A 16,550-nucleotide genomic window follows, 5' to 3' on the forward strand; every position below is an offset into this window, starting at 1 on the left:
AAAGAGAGGTCTGTACGCCGCACAGCTCAAATGGATTGTGGAAGCATGAACGCTGACCGCAAATAACCACACTGTTGTTTGGGGTTGGGTTGATATTGTTTAGTAATATTCAGCAATTAATTGAAATGTAAGGATTCTTTAACACATTAGCAGTAGTTTTGTTTTTATAGTTATTGTTGGCCAAAATATTTGAACTACTTTATTTTGTCCAACCGGTTGTGATGAGGCAGTTGCCCTTGTCATATGACCCATCCACTGCAGTTTCCGTGGCGATCAGTCATTGGCAGAAAGCGAATTGAAGACTGCTAAATTAACGGCTGAACTCAATTATTAATTGTACATTTACATTTTAGTCATTTAGCAGACGCTCTTATCCAGAGCGACTTACAGTTAGTGCATACATTTTTTCTTTTTTCATACTGGCCCCCCGTGGGAATCGAACCCACAACCCTGACGTTGCAAGCGCCATGCTCGACCAACTGAGCTACACGGGCCCCGTGACATAGAGCAGAGCTGGAAAGAGTTGTGGGGCTGTAATAAATCCTCGCAATGTTCCCATAGTGTCTATTCACACTTCAGCTTCAAGGTGGGTGTCCGGTATCAGTTTGCGTGGGCAGTTACAAGAGTGTAAAAGTGATCATTTGCTTCAGTCATGTCAGCTCATGTGGCTGCTGCTGCTATGAAATGACAATAGTCACAATATCCGTACAAGTAGTCCAGTCAAAGCAGATTGGAAAGTAAGGTATATCCAGGGGGTATAACAATTCCATACTCCAATATGAGCTGTTCTTTTTTTACCTGTTTTTTTTGTTACCTGAACTTAATAAGCCATACATTACAAATTCCAGGTCCCGAGGGCTACAGCACTACTGGTTCTCTTTTTTCCTAGCAGTTAATTGATTACCTAATGTCATGGATCAGATAGAGTTCACTCACTGGTTTCTAAGGTCAGTCCCTGAATAGAAGGAAAGCATAGAAACCAGCAGTGTGGTTGCCCTCCAGCAGCCAGCCTGGATATGAATAGACGTTCCCTGCTACTTCAACAGGTAGCCTTCAAGTCCAGCGGAGGCGACGACGAAGGGGAATGAGAGCAAGAGATGCGGTTATTCATTTTACCACATGAGGGCAGTCAAGTGTCAGAAGACCTGTAATATTTGTGGATGAACTCATTGAAGAACAGAATTTCACTATTACTGATCTAGAATAAAACTGCTATATGCGTAACTTATAACATTTGTTCCTCTTTCCAGTGCAGGTAGTTCTGTATATTCACCCAGAAGGCATACAATTGTCAAGATACAAGCAAACAAAAGTATAATCTAGACTTTACTGAAAGTATTTTCCAGGGAGAGTGAATTTAAAAAGGAGAGCCAGGTAAAAGTGGTAGATTCTGACAAGTGTTTTATTAGTAACACAGACCTGGGGACTGAACCAAAAAGAAGCCATCATGACTGGAGCCTTGACAAGATTAAAACTGTTCAAATGGCATTGAAAAGAGAGTGGCAGATAATGGAACCATTACGGTCAAGGGAGCAGGTAACATTTTTAAGAGGGCTGCTCATTCTGCTTCCAATACAAAACAGCAGCAACAAAAAGGAAAAATCCAGAAATGAAGTGCAAATCTCAAATTAAAATTATGGTATCAGGCATAAGAATTTCAATAATGATGTCCAGGTCATACTATACACATCACGGTAACTGAAAGATGAGAAATTGAAAGAGCGAGGTTCCACCATCCAAATAAGTCTTTTTTTGAACCATTATTTTCTTTCATAACTTCTTCAGTCAATCCTTACATCTTGATGTATCCTACAAGGGGTTTTGGGGGAACGAGTCTGAGATAGACATGATCATGTCTGTCATTTGATCAAATAAATCAGACATCTCTGGATGAATTATAAAGCAGTCTGTTAAGTATGTAAAGTCTTAATTGTGTAAAATTACCAGTCGTAACGCAATCATTGGTACCCACAATACCCCTATTAAAAACGAATCATCCTCCCATTTTCTCCTGTCTGGTTGCTCTTGGCCGTCTTAAGTGAAGTAAAGTCCAGTACCAAGTTGAGATAGAGTAAAATGACAGGCTGTTTGTTGCCTGTTGTTGATGTGCAGAGTCCAGGGTAATGATGTGTAAGAACAAAAGGATGGAAACTTTTCCTGTTCGTTGCCTTGCTGTTCCTTCTCCTTTTGTAACGTCAAAACTTTAGCAAGACGTACGAATGTGAGCATTCGCCCAACTCACGTACACAAACGCAGCCCCATGCGTACATACATGGAGTCAGTATCAGGAACTGTAAGGCAGAGAGACTCCATTTTGTTTTTAAAAAAAATCATACAAATAAAGAAGCAAAAAAAGATAAAGAAAAGCTGCCTCCCCCCCAGTCGTTTCCTTCCAGATCTCACTCTGTTCATCCCTTGTTTCATGTTCTGCTGTGACCCCCCTCTCCTCTGTCCCCTTCAGAGAGGGGTGAGTGGAGAGGTGAAAGGTCCACTGTGTGGAAACGGAGGAGCGATGGGAGCGGGGAAGGGGTTTAAAAAGAGGCCCAATCAGCCAAACCCTCCCTGCAGAATCAGCCAATCACCAGAGCCGGTGCTGGTGGAGGTTTCGACTGAGGACGGACCGGACGTCAACGGTGAACCTAGGAGAGAAGAGAGTTGTCAGGGTAATACATTTCTCATGCTCCCAGGTAAATGGAAAAACACTGCTACCGTGCAGGATGCTCATCATCAGTCTGAATACTTGAAATACTCACCTTAGTGCATCTAGCATAGGCAGCAGGTTAAGGAGTGCTGTGTCACTAGGGTCACTGAACCACGACTTGATAGGTATTGCATTGTCTGAAAGGCAAATACAGAAACAAAGGAGAGTACTTCTGAGTGACGAAAGTAGGAGAGTTAAGAAACCTAATATTTGGTAGGTAAAAATCAGGCGAGTAGGACAAAATTATGCCATTAGAAAATCTACAAAACATTCCTAGTATTACTAAGGTGTGGGTGGTTGTCCCTTGGTAGCTGCCAACTTACCCTGATTCTCACAAGCCTGTCACAAGGCTAATCACGGTTTCTATAGGAAACGTTTGAATTGGTGTGTGTGGTTTGTTTGCTTAAAACATACAATAGCTGCTTGGCAACCTTCCACCCACACCCAGCAAGCTGAAAGCAACTGGTTTTACAACATCTTTTTAGTTTAAAACAGTTATCCAAGCTCACCTACGAGGATACGACCTAGAATGATATACATATGCATAGAATACAGTATATGCCATTTAGCAGGTTCTTTTATCCAAAGCGACTTAGTCATGCGTCCATACTTTTTACGTATGGGTGGCCCTGCGAATCGAACCCACAATCCTGCCGTTGCAAGCGACATGCTCTACCAACTGAGCCATACGAGCGTGAATGTGTGTGCGCGTCGTCTCACCTGGATGGCTCCGGTAAGCTCCAGGCGAGTTGTCCAGGATTACGATATTAGATAGGTCATCGTGTACGACAGACAGATCTTTAATATAACTACCTAGATCCAACGTACAATGCTGCAGACACAGGAGGAAAACACATGTAGGATGTAAGCAGATCGCAAATACATGATAGAATCGATCAATCACCATCGGGTACATTAGGTCACTAAAACTGTACAGTGTTTTCACGAAGATGTGGATGGACATAAATCAGTTGTGTTCATATGAAAGGGGAGAGTGGTACCTGTCTGTAGTATCTGCGTTTCAGGATGTTCCTGTTGTTGTCTAGCTTGTCTGCCACCGCCGAGCCGTAGATCTCCATACTGGCTGTGAACACTACCAGCTCATACCACTGGCTGACCTGGAGACAGGGGTCACACACACAGCCAGGTATACATGTTAGGCTCACGCCATCATTTACAGTCAAAGAACTGGTCAAACAGAACAGAGGTAAACATAGTTGACAATAATCACGTTTCCATCCACAGTTATACGAGTAAAGTCATACCGTATTAAGAAATAATTGCGACAGCTGTGATGGAAACAGGACGTTTTGGTACAAGTTTATAAATGCAGACAGATCAATTGTTCATTCTACATGGTGGGATCTTTTTGTAGTAGTAAAATTAATTATACGAGAAATGGCGATGGAAATGCCTTTATGCAACAAAACAAAAAAATATACACACACACCCCAAAGCCAACTACGATAAGGCTGCTGACATAATCCATGACCTCGTCGGGAGATTGGAGAATGTTGCACCAGAGGCACCCAAACAACTCATCCGTGGGGATTTTAAAACGGGTGTACCTTAAAGAAAACCCTCCCAAATTATTAACAATACGTAACCTGCCACACTTGCAATCAAAAAACACTAGATCTCTGTTATAGAAGTACAAAGCATGGCTATAAAGCATGGGGACTCGGATCATAATTAAATCTTGCTCTCACCTAGCTACAAACAGAACATGTAATCTGAGGAACCTTGTATAAAAGGTATGTGAAGGATTGGTCCGAAACAAATACAGTACGAGTCAAAAGTTTGGATACACCTACTAATTCAAGGGTTTTTCTTTATTTTTACTATTTTCTACATTGTAGAATAATAGTGAAGACATCAAAACTATGAAATAACACATATGGAATCCTATAGTAACCAAAAAAGTGATAAACAAATCAAAATAGATTTTATATTTGAGATTCTTCAAAGTAGCCACCCTTTGCCTTGATGACAGCTTTGCACACTTTTGGCATTCTCTCAACCAGCTTCACCTGGAATGCTTTTCCAACAGTCTTGAAGGAGTTCCCACATATGCTAAGCACTTGTTGGCTGCTTATTCATTTTACCACATGAGGGCAGTGAAGTGTCAGAAGACCTGTAATATTTGTGGATGAACATTTGTTCCTCTTTCCAGTGCAGGTAGTCACCTGTAATGCATTTCAATTAACAGGTGTGCCTTGTTAAAAGTTAATTTGTGGAATTTCTTTCCTTCTTAATGTGTTTGAGCCAATCAGTTGTGTTGTGACAAGGTGGGGGGGTTATACAGAAGATAGCACTATTTGGTAAAAGACCAAGTCTATATTATGGCAAGAACAGCTCAAATAAGCAAAGAGAAACGACAGTCCATCATTACTTTAAGACATGAGTCAGTCAATCCAGAACATTTCAAGAACTTTTAAAGTTTCTTACATTTACATTACATTTTAGTCATTTAGCAGACGCTCTTATCCAGAGCGACTTACAGGAGCAATTAGGGTAAAGTGTCTTGCTCAAGGGCACCTCGACAGATTTTTCACCTAGTCGGCTCGCTCAAGTGCAGCCGAAAAAAAACCATCAAGCGCTATGATGAAACTGGTTCTCATGAGGACTGCCACAGGAAAGGAAGACCCAGAGTTACCTCTGCTGCAGAGGATAAGTTCATTCGAGTTAACTGCATCTCAGATTACAGCCCAAATAAATGCTTTACAGAGTTCAAGTAACAGACACATCTCAACATCAACTGTTCAGAGGAGACTGCGTGAATCAGGCCTTCATGGTCAAATTGCTGCAAAGAAACCACTACTAAAGGACACCAATAATAAGAAGAGACTTGCTTGGGCCAAGAAACACGAGCAATGTACATTAGACAGGTGGAAATCTGTCCTTTGGTCTGGAGTCCAAACTTGAGATTTTTGGTTCCAACCGCTGTGTCTTTGTGAGACGCAGAGTAGGTGAACGGATGATCTCTGCATGTGTGGTTCCCACCGAGAAGCATGGAGGTGGTGGTGGGATGGTGCTTTGCTGGTGACACTGTCTGTGATTTATTTAGAATTCAAGGCACACTTTACCAGCATGGCTACCACAGGATTCTGCAGCAATACGTCATCACATCTGGTTTGCACTTAGTGGGACTATCATTTGTTTTTCAACAGGACAATGACCCAACACACCTCCAGGCTGTGTAAGGGCTATTTGACCAAGAAGGAGAGTGATGGAGTGCTGCATCAGATGACCTGGCCTCCACAATAACCCGACCTCAACCCAATTGAGATGGTTTGGACCGCAGAGTGAAGGAAAAGCAGCCAACAAGTGCTTAGCATATGTGGGAACTCCTTCAAGACTGTTGGAAAAGCATTCCAGGTGAAGCTGGTTGAGAGAATGCCAAGTGTGCAAAGCTGTCATCAAGGCAAAGGGTGGCTACTTTGAAGAATCTAAAATATATTATGATTTGTTTAACACTTTCTTGGTTACTACATGATTCCATATGTGTTATTTCATAGAATAATAGTGAAGACATCAAAACTACAATGTAGAAAATAGTAAAAATAAAGAAAAACCTTTGAATGAGTAGGTGTGTCCAAACTCTTGACTGGTAGTGTATGGACATGTTAAAAGGCTGCTTTGACTAACATTTGGGAAGAATTCTGTAACACAAACGAAAACATTGAGGAACTGAACTATTACTGACTACATAGCTACATTGTTGCATTGACTCTGTAATTCCAGTAAAAGACCACTAAACATTTTTCATAATGCAAAACCCTGCATAACTAAGGAACTAAAACAGTTACTTGAGGGGGTGGGGTAAGGGGGGGGGGGGTTAGAAGGATTACTTTATCCTATCCCAGGTGTTCCTTAAAGAGGTGGGGTTTCAAATGTCTCCGGAAGGTGGTGAGTGACTCCGCTGTCCTGGCGTCGTGAGGGAGCTTGTTCCACCATCATCTCTGAAAAGGATGTCCTCCGGGTCTTCTCTAAACTCAATCCTCGGAAAGCAACAGGCTGTGATGGTCTAAGCGGCAGGATTATCAGGGAGTGTAAAATGGCAACTGTGACATATACATAATACTTTTTTTTTTTTACGTCACTGGATAGCTGCTGAATCTTCCAAATCTGGAAAACTGCAAGTATTGTGCCCATTCCCAAAGTGAATAATCCCAAATCCCTGAATGACTATCGTCTCATCTTGACCTGGGTGATAATCAAATGCTTGGGACACCTTCTCCGGCACACAGAGAGCCTACTGGACCTGTTCCAGTTCGCATGTAAACCAGGCCACGGTGATGAAGATGCACTGCTCTTCCTTCTTCATTAAATCTACGTGCACCTTGATAAACCACCTTCATTAGCCAGAAAATAGTTGATTTTTCATCTGTCTTCGACGGATTACATCCTGATATTCTGGTGAACAAACTTGCGACCATGGGCATCAACCCGCCTTAACTGGACCTGGTGTTCTCACTAGTTGGGTCAGAACAGTGAGGTCCAATGCGAATACGTCGGACCCACTAACCACCAATATATGGGTAGGGCAGTGTCCTTTCACCAGTTCTGTTCACCCTCTACACCAGGGATGGGCAACTGGCGGCCCGTATGCCCCTTTAGGACCGCAGATGTTTTTTTTGCAGACCCACAAGCTACTGCGGCCCCTCATAATGAGTTCTGTTTTTTTGTGGCCCCCACCACCAAAGTTACCCACCCCTGCTCTACACCATTGATTGCACCCAAATAACATCAGGATGTGCAACAGTAATGTATGCAGATGATACAGCAATATTTGGTCTAATAGGAGGTGTCTGAGGATGACTACAGGACAGAAATAACACACTTCACCCAATGGTGCAAGAAAAACATTAATTCTTAATGTGAGAAAAAACCCAAGGAAATGACAAACTTCAGAACTATAAAAGACGACTCAGGGCAAATATCTTGGAACTATAATTGACTCAAAACTCTCCTGGACTGCAAACACACAGATATACAAAAAGGGAAAACTACTATTTCATGAGGAGATTAAGGGTGTTCGTAAATTCACTTTGGAGTGCCAGGAGTGCGCTCAGACCGTTCGTAAATTCAGAGCATTTTGCTCTCTGAGCATTCAGAGCGCACACCTGGACGCTCTGGCCGAGGAGTAGGGTTGATCCGAGCGTTCTGACCTCAACCGCAGTCAAGCACCCAAGCTAACTGGCTAAAGTTGGCTAGCTACTTACAGACACAAATAAGAGAACACCTCACTGACCATTTTACTCGCACTAGCAGAGCTGGTTAGGCTGTTTTCATGTTATCTAGAGCGTTGGTGACTAACTGTGCTGATGATAACAATTTATTTAAGTTTTTTTGCCGACATTCACTGACACTGGTCATATTCAACCGGTGTTGCGCGTTCGTAAATTAATCATTATTCTGCGCTCTGGCATACTCAAACGAGAATGCTCTGAAATCGGAGTAGATAGCCAGGGTGAATTTACGAATGCACACTAAATAAATAGGTCAAAAGAATAACAACCACATTCTACACATCCTTTGTTCAGACATCACTCTCGGTTTCAAAGCCTGGTACAATCAGCAATCCATTGCAAATAAAAACCCGATAAACAAAATAGTAAAACTGTCAAGCAAAATCAGTGGAATTAATCTCAAGGACATGGAAGCGCTGTTCTTGGAGAGTGGTGAGGGCAGGACGGAGAATTGTCACCCGACCTGACACACCCACTCAACCAGGAGTACCAGCTCCTACCATCAGGCCGCCGATACGGAGTCCATCTTTACAGAACCACCAGAGCCCAGAAATAATTCATTCCCACCAGTATAAATCAACTGAATAAATAACTGCTCAACGCCCCTCCACCCCAGAATATACGAACTGAATTACGAACTGTATCCACATTTTTTCTGCTGTAGTTATTGCTTGTGATTTATGTATGTATTTATGCACCTATTGGTGATGCTGTGTTGTTTGTTGAGATGCAAGACACATTTCCAGAAAGGGACACAATAAATAATAATGATTACTATAACTATCATATCATGCGATGACGTGTGTGGTCCTCCCACTACGACTCTGGAAACCATGCAATTTATTAGGCTACATTTTAAATAAATTAAGATAAACTTCACAGGGTGGTAAAAGTGCACGGTTATCGAGGGTCAGATTCTGGTGACATGATGATCGATGCATGACTGATTTATTCATAGCGAACTGTTGGCTAGAGCCACGTGCCAACAACAGAGTAGGCACATTTGCTATTTAACACAACAGTTTGTGACAAAACTATCCGTAGAGTTGAAAATGCGATGGAAACACATTGAACTTTAGATTTTTATTCGGTACATGAAAACTTAAGCCAAAAAGTACATTGTGTCCACTACATCACACATTGATTTTTATCGGCAACAAGTCAATTTGGTGGAAACACCACTGGTGGGAAAATTTGCATATTTTCTTTCTGTGGATTTTAGACTATTCACATGAAAATCTGTCGCCAATTGGATGGAAGCCTAGCTACTGACGTACAAAATAGAACTCAGTTCACGAACGGGAAAAACTGCTAACTTTTACTCACCACTTCTAAAAAGAAGTCGACGTGCGGCCTTTTATGTACAAAGAATCTGACAGGGTGCTTGTCAATGACTACCTGCAAGAGAGAAGAAACGTATGCTTAGAAAAGGAGTAATATCATCTTGGGTCAGGTGTGTGTACGTGCAGCATGCTTGCCTCTGGACCAGACGGTCCAGGTTTGGCTACCAACCCCCACACCGCAATTCGCTACCCGCATGTGTTTACCTTGAGGATGAAGTCTGGTGGCGTGCCAGGTCTCACTGTGGGTCTGAGGACCCCGTCGTGGTGAGAGTGGATCAGCGTCTCATCTAAATCCAGTACAAGAATCTTCCTCTTCACTGCATCTGAATACCAAACACACACCTTCTTATTACCTGTTCAATAATATATACCTTACCAACTCAGTAGCCTTGTGGTTAGATGGTCCTTCCCGAGATTGGAAGGATGGGGGTTCGCTCCCCGGTCGAGTCATACCAAAGACAAAAAATTAGACCCGATGCCTCTCTGCTTGGCACTCAGCATTAAGGAGATAGATTGGGGGTAAGTCCCTGTGACAGACTAGTGTCCTGTCCAGGGGGTGTACTGTATATCAAGCTGCCTGGCGCTACAGAAACAGGAGAGGCTCGTGCACTATGGGCCGTTCTGGCTTGCGCAAGGCTTACTTAATACACACCTTGCTAGATCTAATCTATAAACAGCATAAAATAACCTGACAATACCGTAATACCGATGATTTTACCATCACACAAGTGACAAAAAGATTTGTTTTGCCCATACACGCTTCAACAGAAGGTATCCGATGTATGTGATAAGAGCAGTGGTGTAGTGAAGGCTATATGCAGGTATATATGCCGTATACCCACTTTTTTTTTCTCCCAGTGGGCATTGCGTATATCCACGTCTTAATCCCCACTGATGCGTATCACAATAGTATAGTGGAGGTATATACGCTGTATCAATTATATAGTGCAATAGAGAAATCATACACAAAGTAGCCTACACAATCGCAAAGCACGTGAAATATATCCACATGCGCGCCGCACACATCTAGTTTCAGCGGAATATTAGGCAGCAAGAGTGTGCAGCTCTCAACTGGTTGTTTCATTGAGCAGCTCACAGAATTGAACGACATGGGTAGGAAATATGTTTCAATTTATGATATCTACCAGTAAATGCTAACTTAGGCAACAATGGGTATGCAAACCAGGTATTGAAAAAGTTTGGTCCTAATCTTGGTTGAATCTTTGCGATGCGCAATTCGGTCATCATGGCAGTTTGAATAAAAATGTCTAAAGGCGTTCCCAAAAAACCTTCCCAATTAAATGTTGACTGCAAAGTAGGTCTTTGTATCAATCAGGAGGGCATTTGTTTTGCAATGTCTGCCGTCACCTATAGCGTAAATTGTAAGCTACAATGTACAGTACAGAAAGACCGCTAGCCAAATTGTATTTTGCTAGATGAGCAATTACATTTAAGGCAAACTACACCCTCCCTAAATTATATATATTTTTTTTTTCCCAGACCTCAAATGTTCTCGGGATGGGATTCAAGCATTGTTGTGGACTTAGAATCCCAATTGTATTTTATTTCTCTATATATTAAAAAAAGGTGTGATTTTGAGATTGAACCCGATAGGAAAAACTAGGACAACTCAAAAAAACAAAAAGGAAAACAGAGCTTTTCACACAGGGCGCCTTTTCTTTGCCGGTCGGCCCGCCTGGGATTTTTTTTTGCTAAATTAGAGTATAACCACTTCTCCAGCCACCACTACACCACTGGATAAGAGATAGCAGAGCAGGGCTGTGCTAAGAGATAGCAGAGCAGGGCTGTGCTAAGAGATAGCAGAGCAGGGCTGTGCTAAGAGATAGCAGAGCAGGGCTGTGCTAAGAGATAGCAGAGCAGGGCTGTGCTACGGAGAAGCCCTTTGAAGAGACTGGGGGTGTGTTCATACTCTTCAGCCTAAGAACTGAAATGAACAATGGATTTACAGGACCATGGAACATTTGTGAAAGTATGGCCCCCGTTTTCTTTTGCAGACAAGCTCTTAAACAGTAGCAGTTGGACCTCCTAGGGCCCAGCGAGCACCCGTGTTTCATGCCCATACAGTATGTTGTCTTTGAAGATGTATACAATTAGATGCCCACCACTTTGCAGTACTAGCTGCCTTGTACAGATTGTACCTGTTGCTTTTTCATTTCGTCTATGTGTGTTGTGTATTTGTGATCATATTTTCTAACTTTTTTGCTTGTTTGTCTCTATCATAATTTATTTTAACAGAAATAACTGAACAAGTTACAAAGCTCTTTCTTTGCAGATCCGTTTACAGGCATTACTGAACAATGACTTAACTAAATAAAGACTACTGGACTATATACTCACTGAGTCTGTTTCTGGAGATGGGGGACAGGGGTAAAGTGTCATACCGTACTGTCTGGTACTGGATAACCTGAAAGAAAGACAGACCGAGAGGGAGATGAAACAGTCAACTCAGCCAACGACAGTCACAGACTCAAGATTTTAGTGTCTGTTACATCTGTGAGCATAAAATTGCAACAATAGAAAGCAGAACAGTGGCCAAAGTTCGGTTACTGCGGTCTTGGCCGTGTTACAGGACTAAAATTGTAAAACAAAACAATCCTAGCTATAGATGATCACTTTATTAGAAGGCGATGTAATGCATCAAACCCCAGTAAAGAGTAAAAGCTCTCGTTATTCCATTGTCTGCTCCCTATACTACCATCCTTGGGTGCATTTCAAAAGTTTAGTGGTTTCAACCTGCTTCCTTTAGTTGTCAGGACTAAGTAGTATGGTGGATTCCTACTTGGAATTTGCTTACACCCGTCAGTGCAGATGACAGACACACCTGTTGGAAAGGATATGAGGAGAGGGACCCACATCAGATTATTCAGACACACCCGTTTTCCCCACTCTCATTCATTCATTCAATTCATTCATTCATGGTTCCCACCTTCCTTCCTTGACAGAGTGGGCAGTTTTCACACTCTGTGGCCCCAGTGCCCTGTTTTCCATAAGGGCTATATTTAGCCCCCCCCCCAGCTGTCTGCGGGTGTCACTGGAATAGGGGGCCAAGTGGAAAAGGGAGACCTGCAGGGTGACTGACTGGGGCCGAAAACCCTTGTTTTGTCCGAAACCCTTAGACCGTGCCACCGTGCCACCCTGCCAGGCCCGTTCCATTCCACGGCTGAGCAGGCCTAGGGATAGCCTGTTCATGAGCAGCTGGTGGAAGCTATGGGGGGGAACCCACAGCCCCACTTTCTGTACCCTCTGGGGTGTTGTCTGTATGCTACCCCCTTAACCCAGGAGACACTCTCCAGCCCTCCATTCTGAAGACTATGCATTTATGTCGCATTGTTGTCTGTCTTGAAGAATATGATGCAACTGGCTCATGATATGTCTAGCTCACATCAGATTAAGGAGCATGTGTGTGTTTATGCTCCATAATCCAATTGTAGTGATGACAGGTGCATGAAACAAGTCATTTTGGGAATTTGTGTCTATACATAGTCTAGGCCAGGGCTCTCCAACCTTGTTCCTGCAGGTTTTCACTAACGCCTTGTGCACACCGGTTGCGTCGAACTGTATGCATTCTGGCAGAAGTCCATTCATTTCATTGGGAGGCAATCCGCACCGCTGCGACTCATCTGCTGAACTAGGTTGTAGTGTGTGGCACTGCATGCTTGCATTGGATTTCTTCAACTTGCGCGTTGCTTTGCGGTACCAGTAGTAAACCAACGAAAAAGTTGCTAATGTGTAGCGCGATTCTTTTTGTTGTGATGCGGCACATGGATTGTGAAGACCATGTAAAATGTACCATACCACAATAACCTGTTTGCACCCGATTCTAGTAATTAGCTGGTTGATAAGATTAATCAGATAAGTTAAAACTGGGGTTGGAGCAAAAACCTACAGAAGGGTAGCTCTCCAGAAACAGGGTCGGAGAGCCCTGGCCTTCATGGCTACAGCATACCAGGGTGTCTACTGCATGAATGTGGAACCTCGTTTGGCCAGACACCTAGGCCCTGTTTCCATCATCACATTGGTAGTTGGGAGTGGGAAAACCACCATTGCACCTGTAATATCATACTCCAGAGAATTACCCAACCCAGGCAGTCTTGATCCAGCATATTCAGGACGCATATTACCAATCGTTCAGGGACTAATAGGTTGCTACATTGTGGAATAAATTATTTCATGCCATGTAGAACGTTGAATTACATCAACCCCACACATCATACAGTATTTCTATCTGCAATGTTCCAAACACTTCATCTGCATCCCACTGACTAGGCCCTGAGGCCCTCTGGTCAGTGACGATGTATCACTGTTAGGTAATACAGTACAAGCCGTAAACACTGGACCTTGACTAAACCATGTGTGTGTACAGAGTGTGTGTGAGAGCGCGTGAACAGGAACAGGCTAGTCTTTGTGGCTCAGTAATCCCTCACCCTTTGGCCCTAACGTGGACTACCCTCTGTTTACCCTGGAGCAAAATAAACTGGAACTAATAGTACCCCATGCTTAGATGTCATAATTTGATAACGCGGCATTCAGTTTACAGACTAGAGACAGTATATAACAAACAAACAATATACGTCACCCGACCTGACTGTGCATTACTTAGTGGACAGGTGGAGCCTTTAACACCTCAAAATGTCAAGTTTATAATAGGGGCATCAGTGAACAAGTAGGTGTGACAAGAGTCTTGTGGGTCAAGTCCATATATCAAGGACTTGCGAGACTTCTCTCAGTAGAACAAGATCCTTTATTTGTCAACACCCACATCACACTACAGTAGGGGGCAACAAAAGTAACCCAGAAATATGTGAGCGGTGGCATTCGATGTCAGGATCAGAAGGGTTTGTGTGAGTCCATAGCAAAGGTTTTGTCTGTGTTTATTTCAATGGTTTCCTACAGCCCCACCTGAAGCACATTTCCTAGCATGCATTTCCACCAAGTGCTATTCTGACTATGGCTCTGATAAGGGTCATGTGGCCTTAGGGGAATGGAAGCAGGCTTGTACTCTTGGTGAGATGATTGGTTCTGATTTTAGGTTGATTGTGTTTTGGGTTTGTGACAGGGTTATGACAGCAGTAACCAAGACATTTGAATATGCGAGTTGCAGGTATGTCCCAGACACACACACAACCCATCCAATGACGTACATATACTGTACAAAAATATAAAACGCTACATGTAATGTGTTGGTCCCATGTTTCATGAGCTGAAATTAAAGATCCCAGAAATGTTCCATTGCACAAAAAGCTTATTTCTCTCAAATGTTTAGCACAACTTTGTTTACATCCCTGTTTGTGAGCATTTTTCCTTTGCCAAGATAATCCATCCACCTGACAGGTGTGGCATATCAACAAGCTGATTCAACAGCATGATCATTACACAGGCGCACCTTGTGCTGGGGACAATAACGGCCACTAAAATGTGCAGTTGTCAAAACACAATGCCACAGATGTCTCCAGTTTTGAGGGAGCGTGCAATTGGCATGCTGACTGCAGGAATGTCCAACAGAGCTGTAATTTTTGCACAAACTATCAGAAACTGTCTCAGAGAAGCTCATCTGCGTGCTTGTCGTCATCACCAGGGTCTTGACCTGACTGCAGTTCAGAGTTGTAACCGACTTCAGTGGGCAAATGCTCACCTTCGATGGCCACTGGCACGCTGGAGAAGTGTGCGCTTCACGGATTAATTCCCGGTTTCAACTGTACCGGGCTGATGTCAACATTGTTAACAGTGCCCCATGGTGGCAGTGGGGTTATGGTATGGGCAGGCATAAGCTACGGACAACAAACTGCATTTTATCTATTGCAATTTGAATACACAGAGATACCGTGACGAGATCCTGAGGCCTATTGTCGTGCCATTCATCCGCCACCATCACCTCATGTTTCAGCATGATAACGCACAGCCCCATGCTGCAAGAACCTGCACACAATTCCTGGAAGTTTAAAAATGTCCCAGTTCTTCCATTGCCTGCATACTCACCAGACATGTCACCCATTGAGCATGTTTGGGATGCTCTGGATCGATGTGTATGACAGTGTGTTCCAGTTCCCGCCAATATCCACTGCCAATATCCAGCAACTTCGCACAGCCATTGAAGAGGAGTGGGAAAACATTCCACAGGCCACAATCAACAACCTGATCAACTCTATGGGAAGGAGATGTGCTGTGCTGCATGAGGCAAATGGTGGTCACAGCAGATACTGACTGTTTTCTGATCCAATCCCCAACCTTTTTTGTTAAGGTATCTGTGACCAACAGACTCATCTGTATTCCCAGTCGTGAAATCCATAGATTAGGGCCTAATTTATTTATTTAAATGGACTGATTTCCTTATATGAACTGTAACTCAGTAAAATCATTGAAATTGTTGGTTTATATTTTTGTTCGTGTATAAATCATTGGACCCACACCCCAGACAATGCAAACAAACGTGAGAATCGAGGAGTGAGTTGGTTTATCTACTTCTCAACAATAATGCCAAATATGTTTTTATAACTAACCTTTGTGCTGTCTGTGATAATGCTTACCGTGCGTAGGTGCTTCCTGAGAATGTACAAGAAGAAGCCCCATATTCTGGACGTTACACCTAGGAAAGTGCGGATGCCAAGTAGACACTGTCGGGTCTTCAGCATGTCGGCGACCACACAGGAACAGGAGACTGAAGAGACTACAAGCTAGCCCTCTCAACAAAGTTGACCAATTTGGTTCGGCCTAGGCTCCAAAGAGTCGAATCAGAATACTTTCGCTACAACCTCTCCAAAACGAACCAAACGCGTCCAAATCAACAAAACTAGACCAAGCAAACGTGTGAGAGCATCTGCACGCTTGCTGCACAACTCTCATCGATTGGAATGCATTGGCATTGTGTAGCAGAATAATTGTGTTATAAAAACAAGAGCTAGTTACTCTTGCACGATGACTGCTATCCAATGGCAATCTGGCTAGCTATAGTCAGACTATACCACGCAGCTCGTCTCGCTGACAAGCTAGCTAGCTCGGTAGGCTGACCACTACCACCTTCATTGAACCCTTGAGAAAAATAACTAAAAACTTTCGGCCATTGCAATTTGAAAGCAGTAATTAATGCGCTTATTTGCTCCGTGGTAACTGAAGAAAAATAATGATTGAAAACAAACAAACGTCAACCAGTCACCACGAAAACTGCTTTCAGGCTACAGCAAATCCGGGATCGAACTGCGAGCCGCCATCGCCGCCTTGCCGTCACTTCCGCGGGGA

At 43.2% G+C, this 16,550-nt stretch overlaps 1 protein-coding gene across 1 annotated transcript; it reads right to left on the reverse strand.

Moving 5' to 3' along the window:
• Nucleotides 1-1,384: 1,384 nt before the first annotated feature.
• Nucleotides 1,385-16,550, reverse strand: LOC121571141 (CTD nuclear envelope phosphatase 1A). The gene is made up of 8 exons (XM_041882457.2): nt 15,842-16,550; nt 11,655-11,721; nt 9,501-9,619; nt 9,280-9,351; nt 3,703-3,819; nt 3,422-3,533; nt 2,754-2,838; nt 1,385-2,639 (listed from the first exon to the last, which is right to left on the reverse strand). Exons 1-8 carry the CDS (start codon nt 15,944-15,946, stop codon nt 2,579-2,581), a joined length of 738 nt encoding a protein of 245 aa, XP_041738391.1. The 5' UTR covers nt 15,947-16,550; the 3' UTR covers nt 1,385-2,578.

Source organism: Coregonus clupeaformis, chromosome 8 (genome assembly GCF_020615455.1).
Source record: "Coregonus clupeaformis isolate EN_2021a chromosome 8, ASM2061545v1, whole genome shotgun sequence".
Taxonomy (NCBI): Eukaryota; Metazoa; Chordata; class Actinopteri; order Salmoniformes; family Salmonidae; genus Coregonus; species Coregonus clupeaformis.

Coding starts and splice junctions, on each gene's coding strand:
- LOC121571141 (XM_041882457.2), bottom strand. CDS start 15,946: ATGCTGAAGACCCGACAGTGTCTACTTGGCATCCGCACTTTCCTAGGT. Junction 9,352..9,500: donor CACCAGACTTCATCCTCAAG/GTAAACACATGC, acceptor TCTCTCTTGCAG/GTAGTCATTGACAAGCACCC. Junction 3,534..3,702: donor AACGCAGATACTACAGACAG/GTACCACTCTCC, acceptor CTGTGTCTGCAG/CATTGTACGTTGGATCTAGG.